Raw genomic sequence first — 18,283 nt, 5'->3', positions numbered from 1 at the left:
TTACATTCTCTTGCCTTGAAATACCCGTGAACTGCTGCTGCAAGATGCCTTCTGCATTTTAATGCCTTTCTTGCATGGCAACATGATATGGTAGAAATCACACTGGCTTTGGAGGCATACCAATCTTGAGCTAACATTCATCAACTGGTTACTTAACTTTTTCTGAACCTCAGTTGTCTTATCTGTTAAATGTCAATACCAGTCTCCCAGATTTAAGAATTAAATACCATGAAGTATGTAAAGTAAATAATTGTATTTAGAACATCATAGGAGCATTTAGTTTCTTTCCCCAGCCTGTAACAGTAATCAACGGAGCCTACTGCACACACAAATGAACACTCACTTTTTAAAATTCTACAGTTGAAATAATTAGGAACTATAAATACAAGGTCTGGGTCCAAGGAACAGATAATGCCTTCATGTAATGTTTCTTGTTGTTGTTAGTTGTTAAGTGCCATCAAGTTGGTTCTGACTCAGAGCGACCCTAAATAGGGTTTCCAAGGAGCAGCTGCTGGGTTTGAACTGCCAACGTTGTAGTCTACAGTCCAGTAGTGCTGTTTGTTAGCTATGGAAATATAATGCTGTGACTATGAAGCAAATGACATGGTTTCTGATAGCCATTACAAGTTGACGCTCTGTCCAGCTCTAAAGTGTTTAAAGGAGGCCTGTTTAACTGTACATCTGCTTTTAAAGACGTAGGCAGTATACTTTACAAGAGATCACTAAATATAAAATGCTTTTGTTCCATTTCTTGAACTAATTTAACATAAAATCTCAGTCCACTGAACATATAGGAGTACCATTGATCACCTACATATGGATACAACTATAAAAAAAAGTCTTTCTTTGTAACTATGGCCAAACTTTTCTTCATCCAGTGAACTGATAGTACTGAAAGGCTGATTAGCTAGCAACTTGGAGCTGGGATTATTGATACTTTGATTTTATATGATTGCATCATACTTTCATGTCACTTCTAACATTACCAGGCCAAAGATTTCCTGGAATCTGTACTGCTAAGTTCCATAAATCTGGAAAAATAGAATGAACAATAAGTAGATACAGAAGGGAAATGGGAATGCTCATAAAATGATCATAAATTGCCCTCCATTCTGGTTCAATATGTTGCTACAAGACACAGTCTCTAAGATATAAGTGATATGAAGAAAGAGACACCAGTTGGACGATATTAAGTATGGTGGGAAGAGTAGTCTTTACAATCAAAGAGACTTTTTTCATCATCTGTTAATTGTGAACCTCAGATTCTTCATCTTTGCAGGATAGTTTTTAATAAAAGCTTGAAGTTGAGGGTTTCGTTTACTTGGATCCACAAACAAAGACCATAGGAACAGGAGTCAGGAAATCAAACAACATGTTGCCTTGGACAGGTGTGCTACAAAATATCTCTTTTAAGGTGCTGAGAAGCAAAGATGTCACTTCGAGGACTAAGGTGTGCCTGATCCTAGCCACAATAATTCCCATCACTTTGTATACTTGCGAGAGCTGGACAGTGACTAAGGAAGATTGAAAAACAACCGATGTCTTTGAATGATGGTGTGCGAAAGAAGACTGGGTATACTGTGAGCTGCCAGAGGAATGAATGAATCTATGTTTGCAGAAGTACAGCCCAAATGCTCTTTAGAAGTAAGGATGACGAGACTTCATTTCACATACTTTGGACATGCTGTCATGATAGATCAGTCCCTGGAGAAGGACACTTTGCTTGGTAAAGTAGAGGATTCAGTGAAAAAGAGGAAAATTGGCACAATGGATGCAACAATGAGCTTAACAATTGGAACGATTGTGAGGAATGTGCAAGACCAGACAGTGTTTTATTGTGTTGTACATAGGGTTGTTCTGGATTGAAACCTACCCTAGGGCATATAGCACTAGCAACAACAGTCTTTTAGGATGCTTGTGAGAATCTGAAATAATATACAAAGCATCTGGCACGCTGGAGTTGTAAACAAACTCGTGTCAGCTCCTGTAGAGCAGTAGTAGCTTTCTGAAGGTCTAGGTTGAGGAGTCTATTGTCATGTCTAATATCATTAGGATTGTTGTTGTTGTAGTAAAGCGCTGTCGAGTCGGTTCCAACCCATAGTGACCCCATATAGGGTTTCCAAGGAGCGGCTGGTGAGCTTGAACCACCAACCTTGCAGTTCAAATGGCTTTGCAGTCTGGCACGTTAATCCACAGCGTATGCTGTAATTGCTTAGAGATGTCTGCTATGGGCAGACCATGGAGTAAGTAAAAGTCTATATCCATATATGAGTATTTGCCACATAAATTCTCTATAAACTATATTTATCCTGGTGTGGCACTGTAGGATCAGCAATGGACTGTGAACCACAAGGTCGGCAGTTCAAACCCACCAGCTGCTTCTCAGAAACCCTATACAGAGTCACTGTGAGTCGGAACTAACTCGACGGCACTCAACAATAGCATAATTATTGTAATGATTTTGCTATTATTACAAAAGTGTATATCCCTTTTCAAGTTCCTCTGTTTCTACATTTTCAACCTCCAAAAGAACCAACTAATTGCTTTTCTTATTATAGCTGTGTATATGATTTTTATGGATTTAACAGTAAAGGTGTGTGTAAAATGTATTGAAAAAAACTAAAAGGGGAAACCAGAATTTGCTATTCCCAATTTTACTACATAAGAAACCTACTTTGGAAAATTTTTATACAGGAACTTGAAGTAGAATGTGTGTTGGAAAGGAAACGATGAGCTAGCATGTTGAGATGTCATCCCAGTTTACCATGAGAAGCTTACACGGCATCCTGTATCATCTTTGAACTATTTATATAAGGGAGAAGAGATAGCAGTTTTTGCACTAAGATGTTTCATGAGTTTCTGGGCTCTTTTCCTGTTGTTTTTTTGTTTTTTGTTTTTTTTTTTCTCTCTCTCTGAGACCAGATTTCCTTTTTGGGTAAACAGTTATGTTCCTTCAGCCATAGGGGATTTTCTGAATCCCAAGCAGTTCATTTTGTATTCTCACCCCATTCTCTTTATTTGAAGACAGCAATCTGATCAAATCCTTTTTTTAAAATGTGTGTATTTACAGGCATATGGGAGAATAGTTAACAATCTGTGTTTCCTTTTATTTCCCACCAAAAATGTAGAGAAATTGAAGTTTTTTTTCTAAAATATTTACAATAGTACCTTATCAGTTTCTTACTTTTTTCTTTCTTTCTTTCTTTTCCTGATGACTTCATTCTACTTGAATTTAGTGCCTCAGTGTTGTTGGAGTAAACTAATAGATTATGTATGCAATGTTTGTGCTGTGTTGATTGAACTCATCTGGTGAGTGTGAACGTGGCTCATGAATTCACGTAATGGGCAGAATCTGCACTTGGATACAGACATCACAGCCATCTCGAGTCACTCCATAGTAAGGAGAGCTGCTCAGAATCGAGCTAGTTTCCCCACCTCAGCAGAGCTCACAAAAGCAGATCAGGCTTCATATTTTGCCTTATTGTCTTCTTTTTCAAGTACTGAAAAGAAATTAAAAAAAAAAAAAAAATCATCAGTAAGAAGCAGACTTTGAACTATTTTGTGAGTTTAAAAATACATATTGAAGAAAAATAAAATGATCTGATCTCATAGGTGTGTTTCTATCTTGATCCAAAGTGTCAGCTGCAGAGTATTTGTGGAACACTTGAAAACTCAGGCTGGGAGATTGAGAACATATGCTTCTGCTTTAAGCTAAGTCACCATCTAGGAAGAACACATCACCACCCCCTGCCCCCTGCCGACCAAAGGATGTTCAGTTACCACTTCCTTTTCATAGCTTACAAAGTATGATTTTCAAATGTTTGCACAAAATAATGGATCACCATTTTCCCTTGATTTCAGATATCTCATTTTATGAATTGAAACTTAAAGCTCAATTAAGGAGCTCTGGTAGCGTAGTGGTTACGAGTCGGGCTGCGAAACCGCAAGGTCAGCTGTTTGAACTACCTGCTGCTCTTCGGGAGAAAGATGAGGCTTTCTGCTCCTGTAAAGATTTACAGCCTCGGAAACCCTGCACAGGGTCACTATGAGTCGGAACCTACTCCACGGCACATTGCAATTCTGGGGCAATGTTTGCCATACAAGACTTTTCACAGTGTGGCCACTACCTCCCTTTTCTGCCCAGCTGTCCCTTTTTCCCTGCATCTTTCCATAAACCCTGTACACAGGAGCAGTGATGATCAAGCACATGCTCATGACAATGACTATCATTGTGATTAATTATTAAAAAGCGCAAATCCATTGCCTTAGAGTCTATTCTGATTCATGGTGATCCCATGTATTTCAGAGTAGAATTGGACTCCCTAGGTTTTTCAGTGACTGCTATATGATGGAAGTCAATTACCAGGCCTTTCTTCTTTGGTGCTGCTAGGTGGATTAAAACCTCCAGTCTTCCAGTCAGTAACAGACAGCATATTGTTTGCACCACCCAGGGCCTTATGATTCATAAATTGTTAGTAATTACTCTAAAGTGCCAAGATTTGTAAGTGATATACTTTGTCAAGGAGCCCATTTTGATTGCACAATGGTTAAGTGCTTATGAATCCTTGTGGTGCTGTGGATTTGACATTGCACTGCTAACCAAAAAGTCAGTGGTTCAAACCCACCAACAGGAGGAAGAAGAGGCTGTCTGCTCCTATAAAGATGTACAGTCTCAGAATCAATTCAGTCACAGAGGGTTTGGGTTTGAATTTTGTTTGGATGTTTATTGGAAAGTCAGTAGTTCAAATCCACCAGCCACTCCATGGAAGAAAAGTTTCCACTCTAGGCAACCCTTTGAGGCATTCTATTATGTCACATGGGGTCGCTATGAGCTGAAATTGACTTGGCAGCATACAACAACAGACTTCTGTAGTTTATGTATTAGACTAAATTCAAAATATCCCTAACATTACCAGCACTCACTGTATTCAAATTTGCTTTCAAAATGAGAGGGAAAGGGGTGTGTATGTCTCCCAATATATGTGGGTGTTGGAACAAAAGAGGTTGAGGACTAAATTGATCTACTGCGTTTCCTGTAAGCAAGATATTTTCTCATTTTAGTGCATCGTGCTTCCGTTCCCTCTATCTAGAATTCCCTTATATTCCTTGTCAAGCTGTTGAACATCTATGTACCCTTCAGCTAAAATGTCACCTCCTCTGTGGAGTTTTCTCCAGAACCCATCTCTCACCTGTCAAAATGAAGCCCTCTTCCTCTGAGTCATCATGACTGCCATGCAGTCCTCTGGGGTAACACCAATCACAGTGTACTAGTGTCTTCTGTAACCATGTCTGTCCCACAAAACCCAGACTGTGAGCTGTTTGTAAAAAAGGACTGTGGATTGTTTATTATTACAATCCCAGATCGTCACAGAAGGTCTAACAGAGTGAGCACTTAAGTATGTCTCCAATGAACCACAGAAATGGCATGAATGCTCAGCTCAGATCTGCCAATCATCCAGCCCTGAAATGGAATATTATCTGTTGAGATAATCATTACAAACAGATCCAAATGAAAAGCTAGCTGGCCAGTTTGGGGGTTGAGTAGATTAATCACTAGGAAAACTGTGATTACTAACAGAGCAGCATAGTGTGAAGTAGAAAGACGAGATGCTTAGACGAGTGACCAAGATAGCACATCCTACTGTAAGTCAGCTTTTTTTTTTTAATTTAACAACCTGCTCTGGTTTATGCTTCTTTCTTTCCCTATGACTCTCCTGTACCCAGATATCAACATGAACCCCAACCTACTCTCCCAACATTTATGAGTCTCAACGAAAAGAACTTAAAATTAAATTGGACTATGTTAACTTTATATTCCATCCAACCTTTGTTTTTAAGTGTTGTTGTCGAGTCAGTCCTGGCTCATAGCGATCCTGTATAGGGTTTCTGAGGAGCAGCTAGTGGGTTTGAACTACTGACCTTGTGATTCATAGTCCAGTGCTGATCCTATAGTGCCATACCAGTAATCCTTGTTTCAAATGGTGGTGGTGGTTATGTGCTGTGGAGTCGGTTCCAACTCATAGCGATCTTGTAGCGAGTTTCCAAGGCCGTAAATTTTTATGGGAGCAGAAAGCCTCATCTTTCTCCCATAGAACAGCTGGTAGTTTTGAACTGCTGACCTTGAGGCTTGCAGCCCTGTTCGTAACCACTACACTACCAGAGTTCCATCCTTGTTTCAAATAAGCAGCACTTATTTGAGAAAAGGAGATACCACATTAAGTTCTTACCACTTATGCTTTTAAGAGAACAGTGATGGCTCTAAGGCATTACCCCACCTGACTTTCTCACTCATGTAATCTTAATTCAGGTGCTGTGAGATTTGGAACTCAAGTTATGGCCACAAAGAGCTTTTTATTCCATTTTTGTTGCTGAGTTTATATTTTTCCTAGGTTAGTGAAATTGCGTTATGAAATCTTTAAAATTTGTAAGTTCTCTTTAATAAGAAAAGCAGACAGTAAGTTTCAACCCTTGTGTGATGATGTTTGTTTCATTATGTCCTACAGCAGCCGCACCACAAGTGGAAGTTCTGATCGTATCCAGAAGTTACGGAAGGAGTATTACCAGGCTCGAAGGGAAGGTTTTCCTTTATATGAAGAAGACCACGAAGGAAGATTAAGGCCTTCTGAGTATGACCTTCACTGGGTAAGCCCAACATGGCCAAGACTGTCTTATACATATCACGTTATCCTTAGGTACTTGAATTTCATAAATATGAATATTATCCAAACCACAGCTGCCTTCTCCCATAAAAGTTGTTTACAGAAATCAAACACAGAACTGTACAGTAGTTCATGTTAATTGCTCTCATATTGATTCCCTGTTGTAATTGTATGCAGGCTGATTTGGGGTGGGGCAGACGTTAACTACTTTATAAAGGACAAAGCGTTTTTATCACTGTTTATTGAGTCTTAGGAGTCCTGGTGTGGCGCTGTGGGATAATGCATAAGACTGCAAAGCCATTTGAACTGCAAGATCGATGGCTCAAGCTCACCAGCTACTCCTCGGAAACCCTATACAGGGTCACTATGGGTCAGAATCGACTCGACGGCATTAAATAGCAACATTGAGTCTTAAGGAGCTCTGGTAGCGTAGTGGTTTCGAATCAGGCTGCAAACCTCATGGTCAGTAGTTCGAAACTACCAGCTGTTCCGTGGTAGAGAGACGAGGCTTTCTGTTCCCATAAAGATGTACAGCCTGGGAAATCCTTACAGGGTCGCTATGAGTTGGAACTGACTCCACGGCACATCACAACAACAACAACAAATTGAGTCTTAGTCTTTGTCCTCCTTTCTTAGATCTTAGACATCTGCACAATAGTTAATAGAGCTCACGACATAAGCCATCTCTTCTTTGGAAAATGGTTATTAGGAATAAAAGAACAGAAATAAATTTAAGAGTCTTCTTCAGCAACATCGATAGAATATTAGATGTTAGAATTCACATTCTGCTGATCTTATTTATACTAAGATCACATTTTGAGGTAAAGGCAGGTTTTTTTTTTGTTGTTTTTTTTTTTAAATAAGAGGATTTTCTTTTCCAAACTTTAACATTGAGGGAAGAGAAAAGACTTTGTGACTGCTGAAGACTTTCTAGGTTTTCTTCAGGGCCACATGAGTCATTGTATTGTCTTATCAAATAGGCAAGGCTACGCCTACAAAATGCTGGTGAACATAAATGCCTCAGAGCAGAATGCTTAAAGTTGAATTCAAAGTACACATCCATCACATACTCTGAACAGGGCTTGACACAGAGTCAGTGCTCAATACATGGTAGGTCTAGTGGCGAACGTTAGTGGCATAGAGTTGAACTTGGTAATCATGGTATCCCTGCTGTGAAGTCATTCCCACTCATGTTTTCTTTGAGCACTCCTGCCCTCCATTGTAGATTTTGTGCTATATTGAGAACTGTGTATGGATATCCATCCCTGGTGGTCTTGGATAGACAATTCTATCAACAGAACAGGTCCTTCCCCCTGAGTTTTTGCCCAGATGCATACTCAGGGTCAGAGTTGGAATCCAGCAACTAAACTGGTTCCCTTAGCTTTCACTTCTGTGTTGTGGCATGCTACACACAACGCTGACCTATGGCATGTCACACGTGCATTTTTACCCTGGTGTTTGAAAATGCCTTACTGGATCCATCTATGTTGCACAGCTATTATTGTTGTTAGTTTTTATCTAGTAAATTTCCACTCATGGCAACCCCGTGAGTGCAGAGTAGAACTATGTCATAGGGTTCCCAAAGTTAGGACCTTTTGGAAGTAGTCACCAGGCTTGTCTTCCAAGGCTCCTCTGGATGGGTTCAAACCGCTAACCTTTTGGGTAATAGTTGAAAGCTTAAACATTTACACTACTCAGGAACCTCATGAGGCATCCTTCTCTTGTAGTAAAATTTGAAAACACTCTTCAGAAGTACATAGTAAATATTGGTGATCTCAAACTCTATGGTTTAAACTTCTTCCAGATATGGGCATCCTGTGACGACTATTCGGGGGGAGGGGGAATTAAACAACCAGTTGCTGTGGGATCAATTCTGACTCATGGCAGTTTCAATACATCTGACCTGTGCTCCATTAATGACTGGGTTTTCACAGTAGATTGCCACATCTTTCTTTTGAAGTGCTTCTTGGTAGACTTGAATCTCCAACCTTCCAGTTAGAGACCAAGCATGTAAACAATGTTCTCCATCCAGGAACGCCCCTGTGACTATAACAAGGAGAACAGCTATTTATTGGTGAATTGCAGAATTAAACAGAATGACATTTACAGTGATGGGACAACTCATCATCTTAGTAGCAAAGGAGAATTAACCCTCAGAATAACAATTTAGAAATCAATTAACTACATTTTCAAATCTGACCAAGAGAGATTGACTTCCCTTTGTTGAGAGTAGTAGCAAGTCCCTCTATACTTAAAGTTTTGATCCGTTGGCAAAACAAACAAGCAATAAAATAAAATTATTTCCACCTAAACAAAACAGAACATGATGTCCAGTAGGTTTCCCTATCCCCAAACTACTCTGAACCTCTGTTAGGAAAATAAAGCACATAACTATAGATTAATCAGTTGTGGGTATTGTAACCTTATTTGGTATGATTCGAGTAAGACCTCAAGCTGTAAGAACAATACTTAAACTTCATGAGACTTAAGAATTTCCTCCAACCCTCACCAGACCTGAGCCATGTAACTGGTCCTTTGAGTCTCTTGCCTTTTAAAATAATTCTACTTTTTTTTGCCAAGCACATGTGTAGCCAGACAAACAATTGTGTGAGTAAATAACTATCTCTATTTTAATTTGTGTTTCTCATGCTTGGGTGTGTTGAGCCTTGCTAAAAGTGACTGATTTTGCATTTGTTGAACAATTGGGGTCTAGGGCTTCCCAAAGGGATGGTTAGAGAATACAATGTCATATAATCATGTGAGATACTCCAAACCAGACATTAGGATCCCAGCATCCGTTACCCGACTCTTTACAAGCCAGAAGAACACTAGTATCTTTTATCTAGCATAGGTCTAAGAAATTACACTGTGGTCTTCCTACCTTTGGAAAGATATAAAAAAGTAAGTTTAGAAAGTTAAGATTTCATTATTGCAGCCAGCCAGACCCAACAAGGCTGAACTTCCCTGTCACTGGGGGAATGTAACATCAGATTGAACTTAACATCAGATAGTCAATATAGGGGGATGTTGGAGCCTAGGGGGGCATGCCCAAGGGCTTCTCCCATTCTTAAAGTAGTGCATTTGCTCCCATTGACTCAATAAACATCAACATATTCCAGCTTTTCTTGCAGAGTCACTACATGGACCAGCATCACCAGAAATACTTTCATGAACTCCAAACTCCTGAAACCTGTTAGCTCAGATTGTGAGTCTTGACAAATATCCTTGGAGTCACACTATCCTGTGGCACTCCTGAAATATTGAGATGGAAACTAGCAAGAATAGTTGCCAGACATCTTCTTTTAAACTAGTTCTAAAATGAGCCCGAAAGAATGAAACTCTGCTTATAGAGTCTTCAAAGCCAAGGTGATCAAAGTAACCATCTAAAAGACCGTTGTCATTGGTGGTAGTGATGGTCACTGTCAGGTGGATTCTGATTCATCGTCACCCCCGAGGAGAACTGCTGCAGAGACTTTTCATCGCTGTGACCTTTTCCAAGTAGATTGCTAGACCTGTCTTTTGAGAGGCTTCTGGGTGGGTTCAAATCGCCGACTTTTTGCCTAGTAGTCAAGGCTTAACCACTTGCACCAAACAGAAGCTCCTAAAAGACCATTTGTTGTTGTTGTTGTGTGCCGTGGAGTCAGTTAGGTCTCATGATTTCACTTTAAAATGAAATTTATCTTTTTCATTGGAGCACATAGTCTTTCTTTGACCTTGCCCAGTCTTTCTTTGACCTTCCCAGGTCATCCCACTTGCAGTTCTTCACTAATCAGATACCTGCCCAAAGCCACATCTCTCTTCTCCTGGCTGCGGCTGAAGACCTCCCCATGTTCCTCAGCATGTTCCCACTTGCTCTCACATCTCTCTCTCTTTCTTCTCTCTTTTTTTATACCTCCTATTCCATTTTAACAAACATTTGCTTGGTCTTAGCATGAGCTAGGATCTGGTAACAAGATTATGATAGTATCATTATCTTATAGAAATCACAGTCTAGTCCAAACAACAGACTTCTAAGCCAAAACAACAACAAAAAGAACAGGACTATCTGTGAAAAGTGCGATCACGTAGGAGGAATTCACTTCTACGTGAGCCACAGAGAGCAACAAATTCTACTGGCATCTGCGTGTGTAGTTAGGACTACGGGGGAAGCTATAGAGACAATTTGGGAGTTGCCTCAGCCAACGTATTTTGTTCTCTTTTTCAAAATATGGTATCTGTTTTTGTTTTGTTTCTCTTTGCAAAAGAGTTCCTGATTTATTCCATTTGTTTATTTAAAAGAAATGAATACACATAGATTTCAGGGTTTGAGACCTTAAGAATCTTTTCAGCCAATCTGTTTTGGAGCTGTTTTCCCAACTAGACTCTCAAAAACAGCAGAGAATAAGTGGTGAGAATTTCACTAGTTGCAAGTGAAACCTAGCAAGTCTTTATAGGCCCTATTAAGTAAGTAAGATATGCTAGCTGTGAAGTGTTAATATTTGCCAAAAGAAAACACAATACCTGTTATCTGCTGGTATTTTATTTTCTGTAAAACTTGTTAAGACTGTCACAGTCCTCTGGCAACAGGCTGATTTTTTTTTTTTTTTTTTAGCAGATAAAGATCATCTGCTCATTTAACAGCAGCATGAATATCCTGTAAGTAATTTCAGAAATAGGATGGCTCTGGAGTTTTCTAAAACTATTATATTCGTTTTCAAGAGCTGCATGGCATGTACCACCCTGCTTCCTTTTGTTTTGAACTCAAATGCTAAATTAGAAAGGTGGTTGCAGACATATGTATGGGAAGCGAGGGCACACTTGTTACTAGATGGGAAAATATGGAACTTAGAACATCGTTAAACTCTCATGGAGGCTAGTTTTCACTGTCATAGAAAACATGGGACTATATCTTTCTGGCAAAGGGTATTGCTTCAGGTAGGTCATAGTTGGAACGAATAGATGGATGGGTGAATAAATGAAAACATTTCAAAAGATTCGTTCACCCCATTCTGAAGATGGTCTAGGAGCCAACTTGAGGGAATGTGGTTGGCAGCTGAGCTGGATAACGAAAGATACGTACAGTGAATTCTTCCTTCAGATGGAAAGGGAGAGCCAGGATGCTGAAATCATGCCTATCATCTTTATACTGATTTATGATGGGATGCACAGTAGTCAAAGAAATGCAAATAGCAGCAGAAAGCTATTTCCTAAACATTAGAGAAGTGACTTACTATTACCATTGGCTGATACCAGACAGGCAACTTTGTGTTTTTTTATTAACTGCTCCTTCAAAGCACCTGATAAAAACTCAGGACACTGATGAGCAATCCTGGATTAACCAACAACTCTTTTATTGACAAGACAGAATCCTAATGCTAAAAGCTGACGCAAAAAGGGAAAATGTGTTGGCTCTCATAACTGTAAAGTCAAAAGGCATGCAGAGTTCAGGCAGATTTGGATCCAGCAACTCCTGACAGAATGAAATATTGCCCAGTCCTGCACCAAACTCACAGTCAATGCTACACTTAGTCCATAGCTGCTGTTCTGTGCCAGTCCACCTCATTGGGGGGTCCTCCTCTTTCTCTCCAACCCTCCACTTTATGAATAATTATTTTCTTCTTCAGGGACTGCTCCCTCCTGATAATATGTTCAAAATGTAAGAGACAAAGTCTGGCCATCCTGGCTTCCAAGCAGCTTTCTGACTGTACTTCTTTCACCACAGATTTGTTTGTTCTTTTGGCAGTGTCTGGTAATTTTAATATTCTCCTCCAACACCATATCTCAAATGCGTCAATTAGTCTACGGTCTTCCTTATTCACTGGGGATGCACATTAGAGCATCAAATATGTGCATTCAGAGACTGCTGTAAATGGGCACCTGTCAGGCAATAACCAACCCCTTGTCAGTTGATGAGTTCCATTGAGCTTCATAAATAGTGTTTTTCCCCATGATTGATACTACCAACTTAACCTGTTTCCTCTGACTTCAAAAACAGCTGAGCTGAAGAATCAAAGAAGTAGCGTGGCAAAGAAGAGAGGAGATGATAGGAGAATCAGCAATGTCCCTTAACTGGGTGGATTGGGATTTGGTTACCTGTTGTTAGGTGATGTTGTGTTGATTCTAACTCATTGTAACCCTATGTACAACAGAACAAAATACTACCTAGTCCTGTAACATCCTCACAATTTTTGCTATACTTGAACCCATTGCTGCTGCCACTGTGCTGGTCCATCTTGTTGAAGGTTGTCTTCTTTTTCAATGACCCTCCACTTTAACAAACAAAATGTCCTTCCCCAAGGACTGTTCTTTACTGAGAATATGTCTGAGAGATGAAGTTTCACCATCCTTGCCTCTAAGGAGCATTGTGACTATTTCTTCCAACACAGAATTGTTTATTCTTCTGGCAGTCCATGATACTTTCAATATTCTTCTCCAACACCATAACTCAGATGCATCAATTCTTCTACAGTCTTCCATAGTCATTGTTCAACTTTCATGTGCATATGAGGCTGTTGAAAACAGCATGTTTTGGGTCAGGTTCAGCATAGTTCTCAAACTAATATCTTTGCTCTTCAACACTTTAAAGAGGTCTTGTGCAGCATATTTGCCTAATACAATATGTTGTTTCATTAATTGACTGCTGCTTCCATGAGCATTGATTGTGGATCCAAGCAAAATGAAGTCTTAGATCATTTCAATTTTCTCTCCATTTATCATAAGTTTATTTATCTATCCAGTTGTGAGGATTTTGTTTTCTTTACATGAGTTTCAATCTTTATATTGAGGTGCAAATATCAAATACGGTCTTTGATCATCATTAATATTTTAAGTCCTCATCCCTTTCAGCAAGCAAGGCTGGATCATCTGCATATAGCAGCTTGTTAATGAGTCTTCCTCCAATCCTGATGCCATGTTCTTCTTCGTATACTCCAACTTCTCTGAGTATTTTCTCAGTATATCTCTGAATTGAATAAGTGGGTGAAAGAATATAGCTCTGGTACACATCTCTCCTGATTTTAAACCATTCAGTATTCTCTTGTTCATCTAGATTTCAAAAGAGAAATAATTAAGAGGACAAAATAAATTAGTATGGTGTTTTTTTTTTGGGGGGGGTGGGTCATAGTTTGTAATCTCTTTTATATTTCAATGTGGCTTTCACAGAGCTTGTTGACCTATAAATCATGTAGGGGACAATCCCTAATATATGTCATGTAAGTCAATTTTACCTTTTGGGCATAGTGTAGATCATTTTGAAAGGAGCCACCATGTTTACAGACAATCCCCAACATAGAAATAAACAGTGTTCTAGAAGCCCATTTGGAAGTTGGCTATGTGGAACTGAGAATGGATTTTCCCACAGGAGGGGGAAAAAATTGGTGGTCTCGGATCAGCTTGCCCACTGAAATCTCATAGCCTTTTAATTGTCACAGAGTTGTTGTTGTTACATGCCATCAAGTTCGCTCTAACTCATAGAGACCCAGTATAGGATTTCCAAGGAGTTATTGGTGACTTTGAACCCCCAACTTTGTGATTCAAACCAATCTTTGTGGTTCAAACTGACACCAGTTTGAACCACAAAATCGACTTTTCAAACTGACATTGCAATTCTCTGCTTATCCTATACTGCCATACTAGAACACCAATCACATAGTAGTAATCTAGAAACAAGAGTGGTGAGCCATGGGAGCCAGGAAGTGGAAAAGGAATTCCCTTGTCTTTTCTTTCCAGGATACACTTTGGAGATAAGACGTCTCTACCACTCTTTAACTTTGTCTCCCAGTTTCCCTGAGCCCTTAACTGGCCCCCTAACTCTCTTTTGTGGTACCCAGCTAAGCCTGCCCTTGCACCAAAGTACTCAAGAGCTCAAGAGTTATTTATCTGCTCCCTACCCCCACCCCCATCAAAATTCCATCTTCTCAGGGCAGTTCATCTTAGCTGTTATTTATGGGACAAATAATCTGACCAATAGAGCTTCTTAACATTAAAGCCCAAAAAAACATCTCTTCTTAAAAAAAAAAATTGGAAGAACTCAGTGCAAAACTTCCAATCCTATAGGGGAAGTCTGGAGTATGGTGGCTTAAGTGGTTCAAGCCCACTTAACTGCTCAATGGGAGAAAGAAAAGGCTTTCTGCTTCTACCAAGTCTTACAGCCTCTGAAACCCTGTACAGGCCTGCTATGGGTCAGAACCAATTCCACAGTACTTAGTAACAACAACACAGGGGACATCTAGGCAGGGGAGCAGAAGAGGGACTAATGAAATCCACTCCCAGAAAACAGAAGATCCTGGCTAAAGTAGTGTGATAATTGTAGGTCATATCTCTGATTCCTTTTTGCTACTCCACCAGCCTGTGTTTTCCACTGGGCCTCTCTTTTTTACCTGTAGAGCCCAAGCTTTCCCAGATGTACCCAATTTGGCCAGCTTTCTGTGGACAATAATTTAACTTTGAGAAGAGCATTGATTTCTCTGGAAAATTGACCCTCACCTTCCTGAGAGAAACTCTTTTGTTTCTAAATCTGCGTTTTGTAGCTCAAGGCCAGTTGCTACACTTAACATAAGCCTGGAAATCATCCTCGAAGACAGTTACTCTAAAGGATTCCTGTCCTTCCATTCTCTGTCTTCTAAGCCTATGTTGTTGTTGTTGTTATGTGCCTTAGAGTCAGTGCCACACCTGTGTAGGGTTTTCGAGGTTTTATAAGTCTTTGTGGAAGAGAAAGCCGTCTGTCTGCCCCAGAGCAGCTGGTGGCTCGAATCACGGACCCTGTGGTTTGCAGTCTAGTGCTTACTTACCATATGGCACTATGGTGCTCCCTCTAAACCATTGGATTTACTGAATTTTAGAATTAAGAATAAAGCAGGCATGGGAAGAATTTTGGCATATTACTTTAGAAATTAAATTTTGAAGCTAAACCGCCTGCCTGCATCCCCATCCAGACTCCACAACTTACTACATAAACTTGAATGATATATTCAACCTTATTGCCACTCAGTATTCTTTTCTTAATAATTGGAATCCAAATAGTACTATGTCATATGATTATGACGTAGAGGGCACTGAGAGTAGATTTGACATATAGTAACGGTTCAATAATGGTACGTGTTGTGAGTCAGTTCCGACTCATAGCAACCCTATACAGAGTTTCTGAGGAGTGGTTGGTGGGTTTGAATTGCCAACCATGTGGTTCACACTGGTCTTACAGTCCAGTGATTACCCTTCATGGCCTCAGGTGTTTTTAAATGGTGCATAAATTGACAATGCAATCCAGGAATTATTCTTAGCCATTACTGAGGCACCCACATTCTGTTTGTTCCAGAGACCTATACATTATGCAGTATGAGAAGCATTGTGGGAGAAGTACAGTTATACTCACTCCAGGTACCACTGAAATGACCACTGGCCTGCCCCACAGTCCCTCTGGGTGGTATCTGCCAGGCTTGGTTGTCAGGCATGTTTGCAAAAGTCCATTGGTCAAAAGGTCAGCATTTATTTCTCTCTCTCCGACATATACATTTTCCCTTCAGAAGTACACTGCTTTCATCTCTGACCCTGGGTCACACCTAATCACTTTAATGAGCTTCTGCTAAAACCATACACCAAAGACCAGAAGAAAGTTGACTTCAAGCAGCTTCTCCTTTTAGCGCTGCAAAGACCCTGAAGCTCAGAAATACTAAGGTCTAATTAATGGCTTTACTATAAGAGGAATGGGGGGCATACAAAGAGCAAAAATGTAAATTATCATTCCGTAAATGATAGTATAACCAGATTAATAATAATAACAATGGCATCACTTATTCAGTGCTGACTCCATCAGATACTACGTGAGTGAGTCCCTTATGTACATAACTATCCTGTAAGGCATGTATTTTAAATCCTTATGTTGCAAATGAGAAAACTAAGGTTCTCAGACCATCCACCTTGCTCAAATAAGCATTCGCAAAGCTGACTGTCCAACCTGTGCTAACACCCAGAGAAAATGGGAGTGTAGAAGGGTCCTATGGTTGTTGTTTATATGCTTTTGACATCAGATTTTTTTTTATAAAAAGGACTCTTAACATCCACTCAGAAGCATGTGAAGAACTGTCTTCTATGTCTCTGAACTACTCTTTAATGATCACTTAATTTGTTTTTCAATCTAGTAGTCTTGAGCTTAAACCAAATTTTGATGCTGTTTCATCAGTTCTCTGTAGAGACAAAGTAAAATCTTTCTTTTTATGCTTTAGTCAAGTAAGTTAAACTACCTCTGACTCAAAACCAAACACCTAAACAACAAAGAAATAGAAGAGAAAGTTCAGAACCACACTATTTTCCCATAGTATGTCAAACAAAAATCTTATGCTATTCTTACATTAGACTGAAGAAAAAAAAGAACTCTTTCTGCTTCTAATGAGCAATTAATTCCAGCTCAGGATGTCAAGTTTAGAATAGGTTAAGTTCCCCCAAACCACAACCGCTTGTGTTGGATCATGGTTAAAACCCCAAATTCCAATTTCTACAATAATAACATTCTTTTCTTCTGGTGCAATGGGATAAATGACCATTTTATGTAATATAGGAAAAACCATATCAGGAACTCCTATGAATTCCAGATTTCCTAAGATGTTCTCAAAGCTGTTTAAAATCAGCAGAATTTGTTTTATTTTCAAAAGTCTTGAAATACACTTTTGGTAGTAAATTTGTTAAATGAAGATGTTTGGAGTAGACAATCATGGAAGTCCACCTAACTGGTATTTATAGCAGAAGTACCATTGTGACCTTGACAATATGTAAGCCATGTTTATGTTTGGATCCAATAGCCCATAATATACCCTTGCACCACTTTCTAACTATAATTAACCAATCAGGTCATGGTGGTTGGTGGTTGTCGTCTTTCTTCAGTTTAAGGAAATGTTTGAGTCAGTTATTCTAAAAAATTAACATCATTTGGTTCCTATTAAATGGTAACTAGTATGGTGTTATGGAAAAAAGAACACTCACAGAAAGCTCTTCTCTCAAATAGACAAGAAGAATGGTTGAACTAAAGGAAATGCTAAAATGCTAATAGTCACCACAGCACTGTTGGAATTATCATTCTCCATGAGAAGAATGACTACTTTTGAGTACACTTGTAATGCTACCTAGGAGAGTCAGTGACTTTACAATCCTCCTATGCATTTCATTCCTTTTACTGTGTTTCAGCTGGAACCTTGAAATCACAGTGCTAATTTTCAGAGTGTTTGTGAGAAAGTGCAAAAGTTGAAACCATTGAATTTCAGCTAGTCTGACAAGAATTTCCTTTCCATTTATTCAAGTAAATGATCTAAGAAGAAAGGATATAATGTTGTTATTATAAACCATTGAGAAATAGTTTCTTTTCTACTTTCAAGATAAGACTTTCATAGTGTAATGGAGTACTTGAGTTTTATCTCCATGAAGTTTTCTTCAAATGATTTAGCTCATTCCATGTCATCTCTCTCGCAGTCTATTACCAGGGTAGTTCCATTTCCTCCACAGCAAAGCCAAAGCAGCACATGAAGGAAACATATTTTCGCAATCATTCATTCAGTCATTGGTTTATTCATTCACTTAGCAATGTATGCACAAATGTTCATTAAACCTGACAGTTGCAGCAACAACACACATCAACAAAAAACGGAAACTTAGTAGTA

General features: G+C 39.3%; 1 protein-coding gene across 3 annotated transcripts in view; it reads left to right on the top strand.

Moving 5' to 3' along the window:
• The window catches only part of PARD3B (par-3 family cell polarity regulator beta), a 1,706,387-nt gene that overhangs the window by 1,522,532 nt on the left and 165,572 nt on the right, over nucleotides 1–18,283 (top strand). For all 3 annotated transcript variants that reach the window (XM_006861955.1, XM_006861956.1, XM_006861957.1), the window contains exon 20: nucleotides 6,504–6,642. In XM_006861955.1, coding sequence (XP_006862017.1) covers nucleotides 6,504–6,642 — 139 coding nt within the window. The remainder of the gene's footprint in view (nucleotides 1–6,503; nucleotides 6,643–18,283) is intronic.

The sequence above is a fragment of the Chrysochloris asiatica genome, unplaced genomic scaffold, assembly GCF_000296735.1.
Source record: "Chrysochloris asiatica unplaced genomic scaffold, ChrAsi1.0 scaffold00045, whole genome shotgun sequence".
NCBI classification, from domain to species: Eukaryota; Metazoa; Chordata; class Mammalia; order Afrosoricida; family Chrysochloridae; genus Chrysochloris; species Chrysochloris asiatica.
This window is presented reverse-complemented; position numbering and strand designations above follow the sequence as displayed.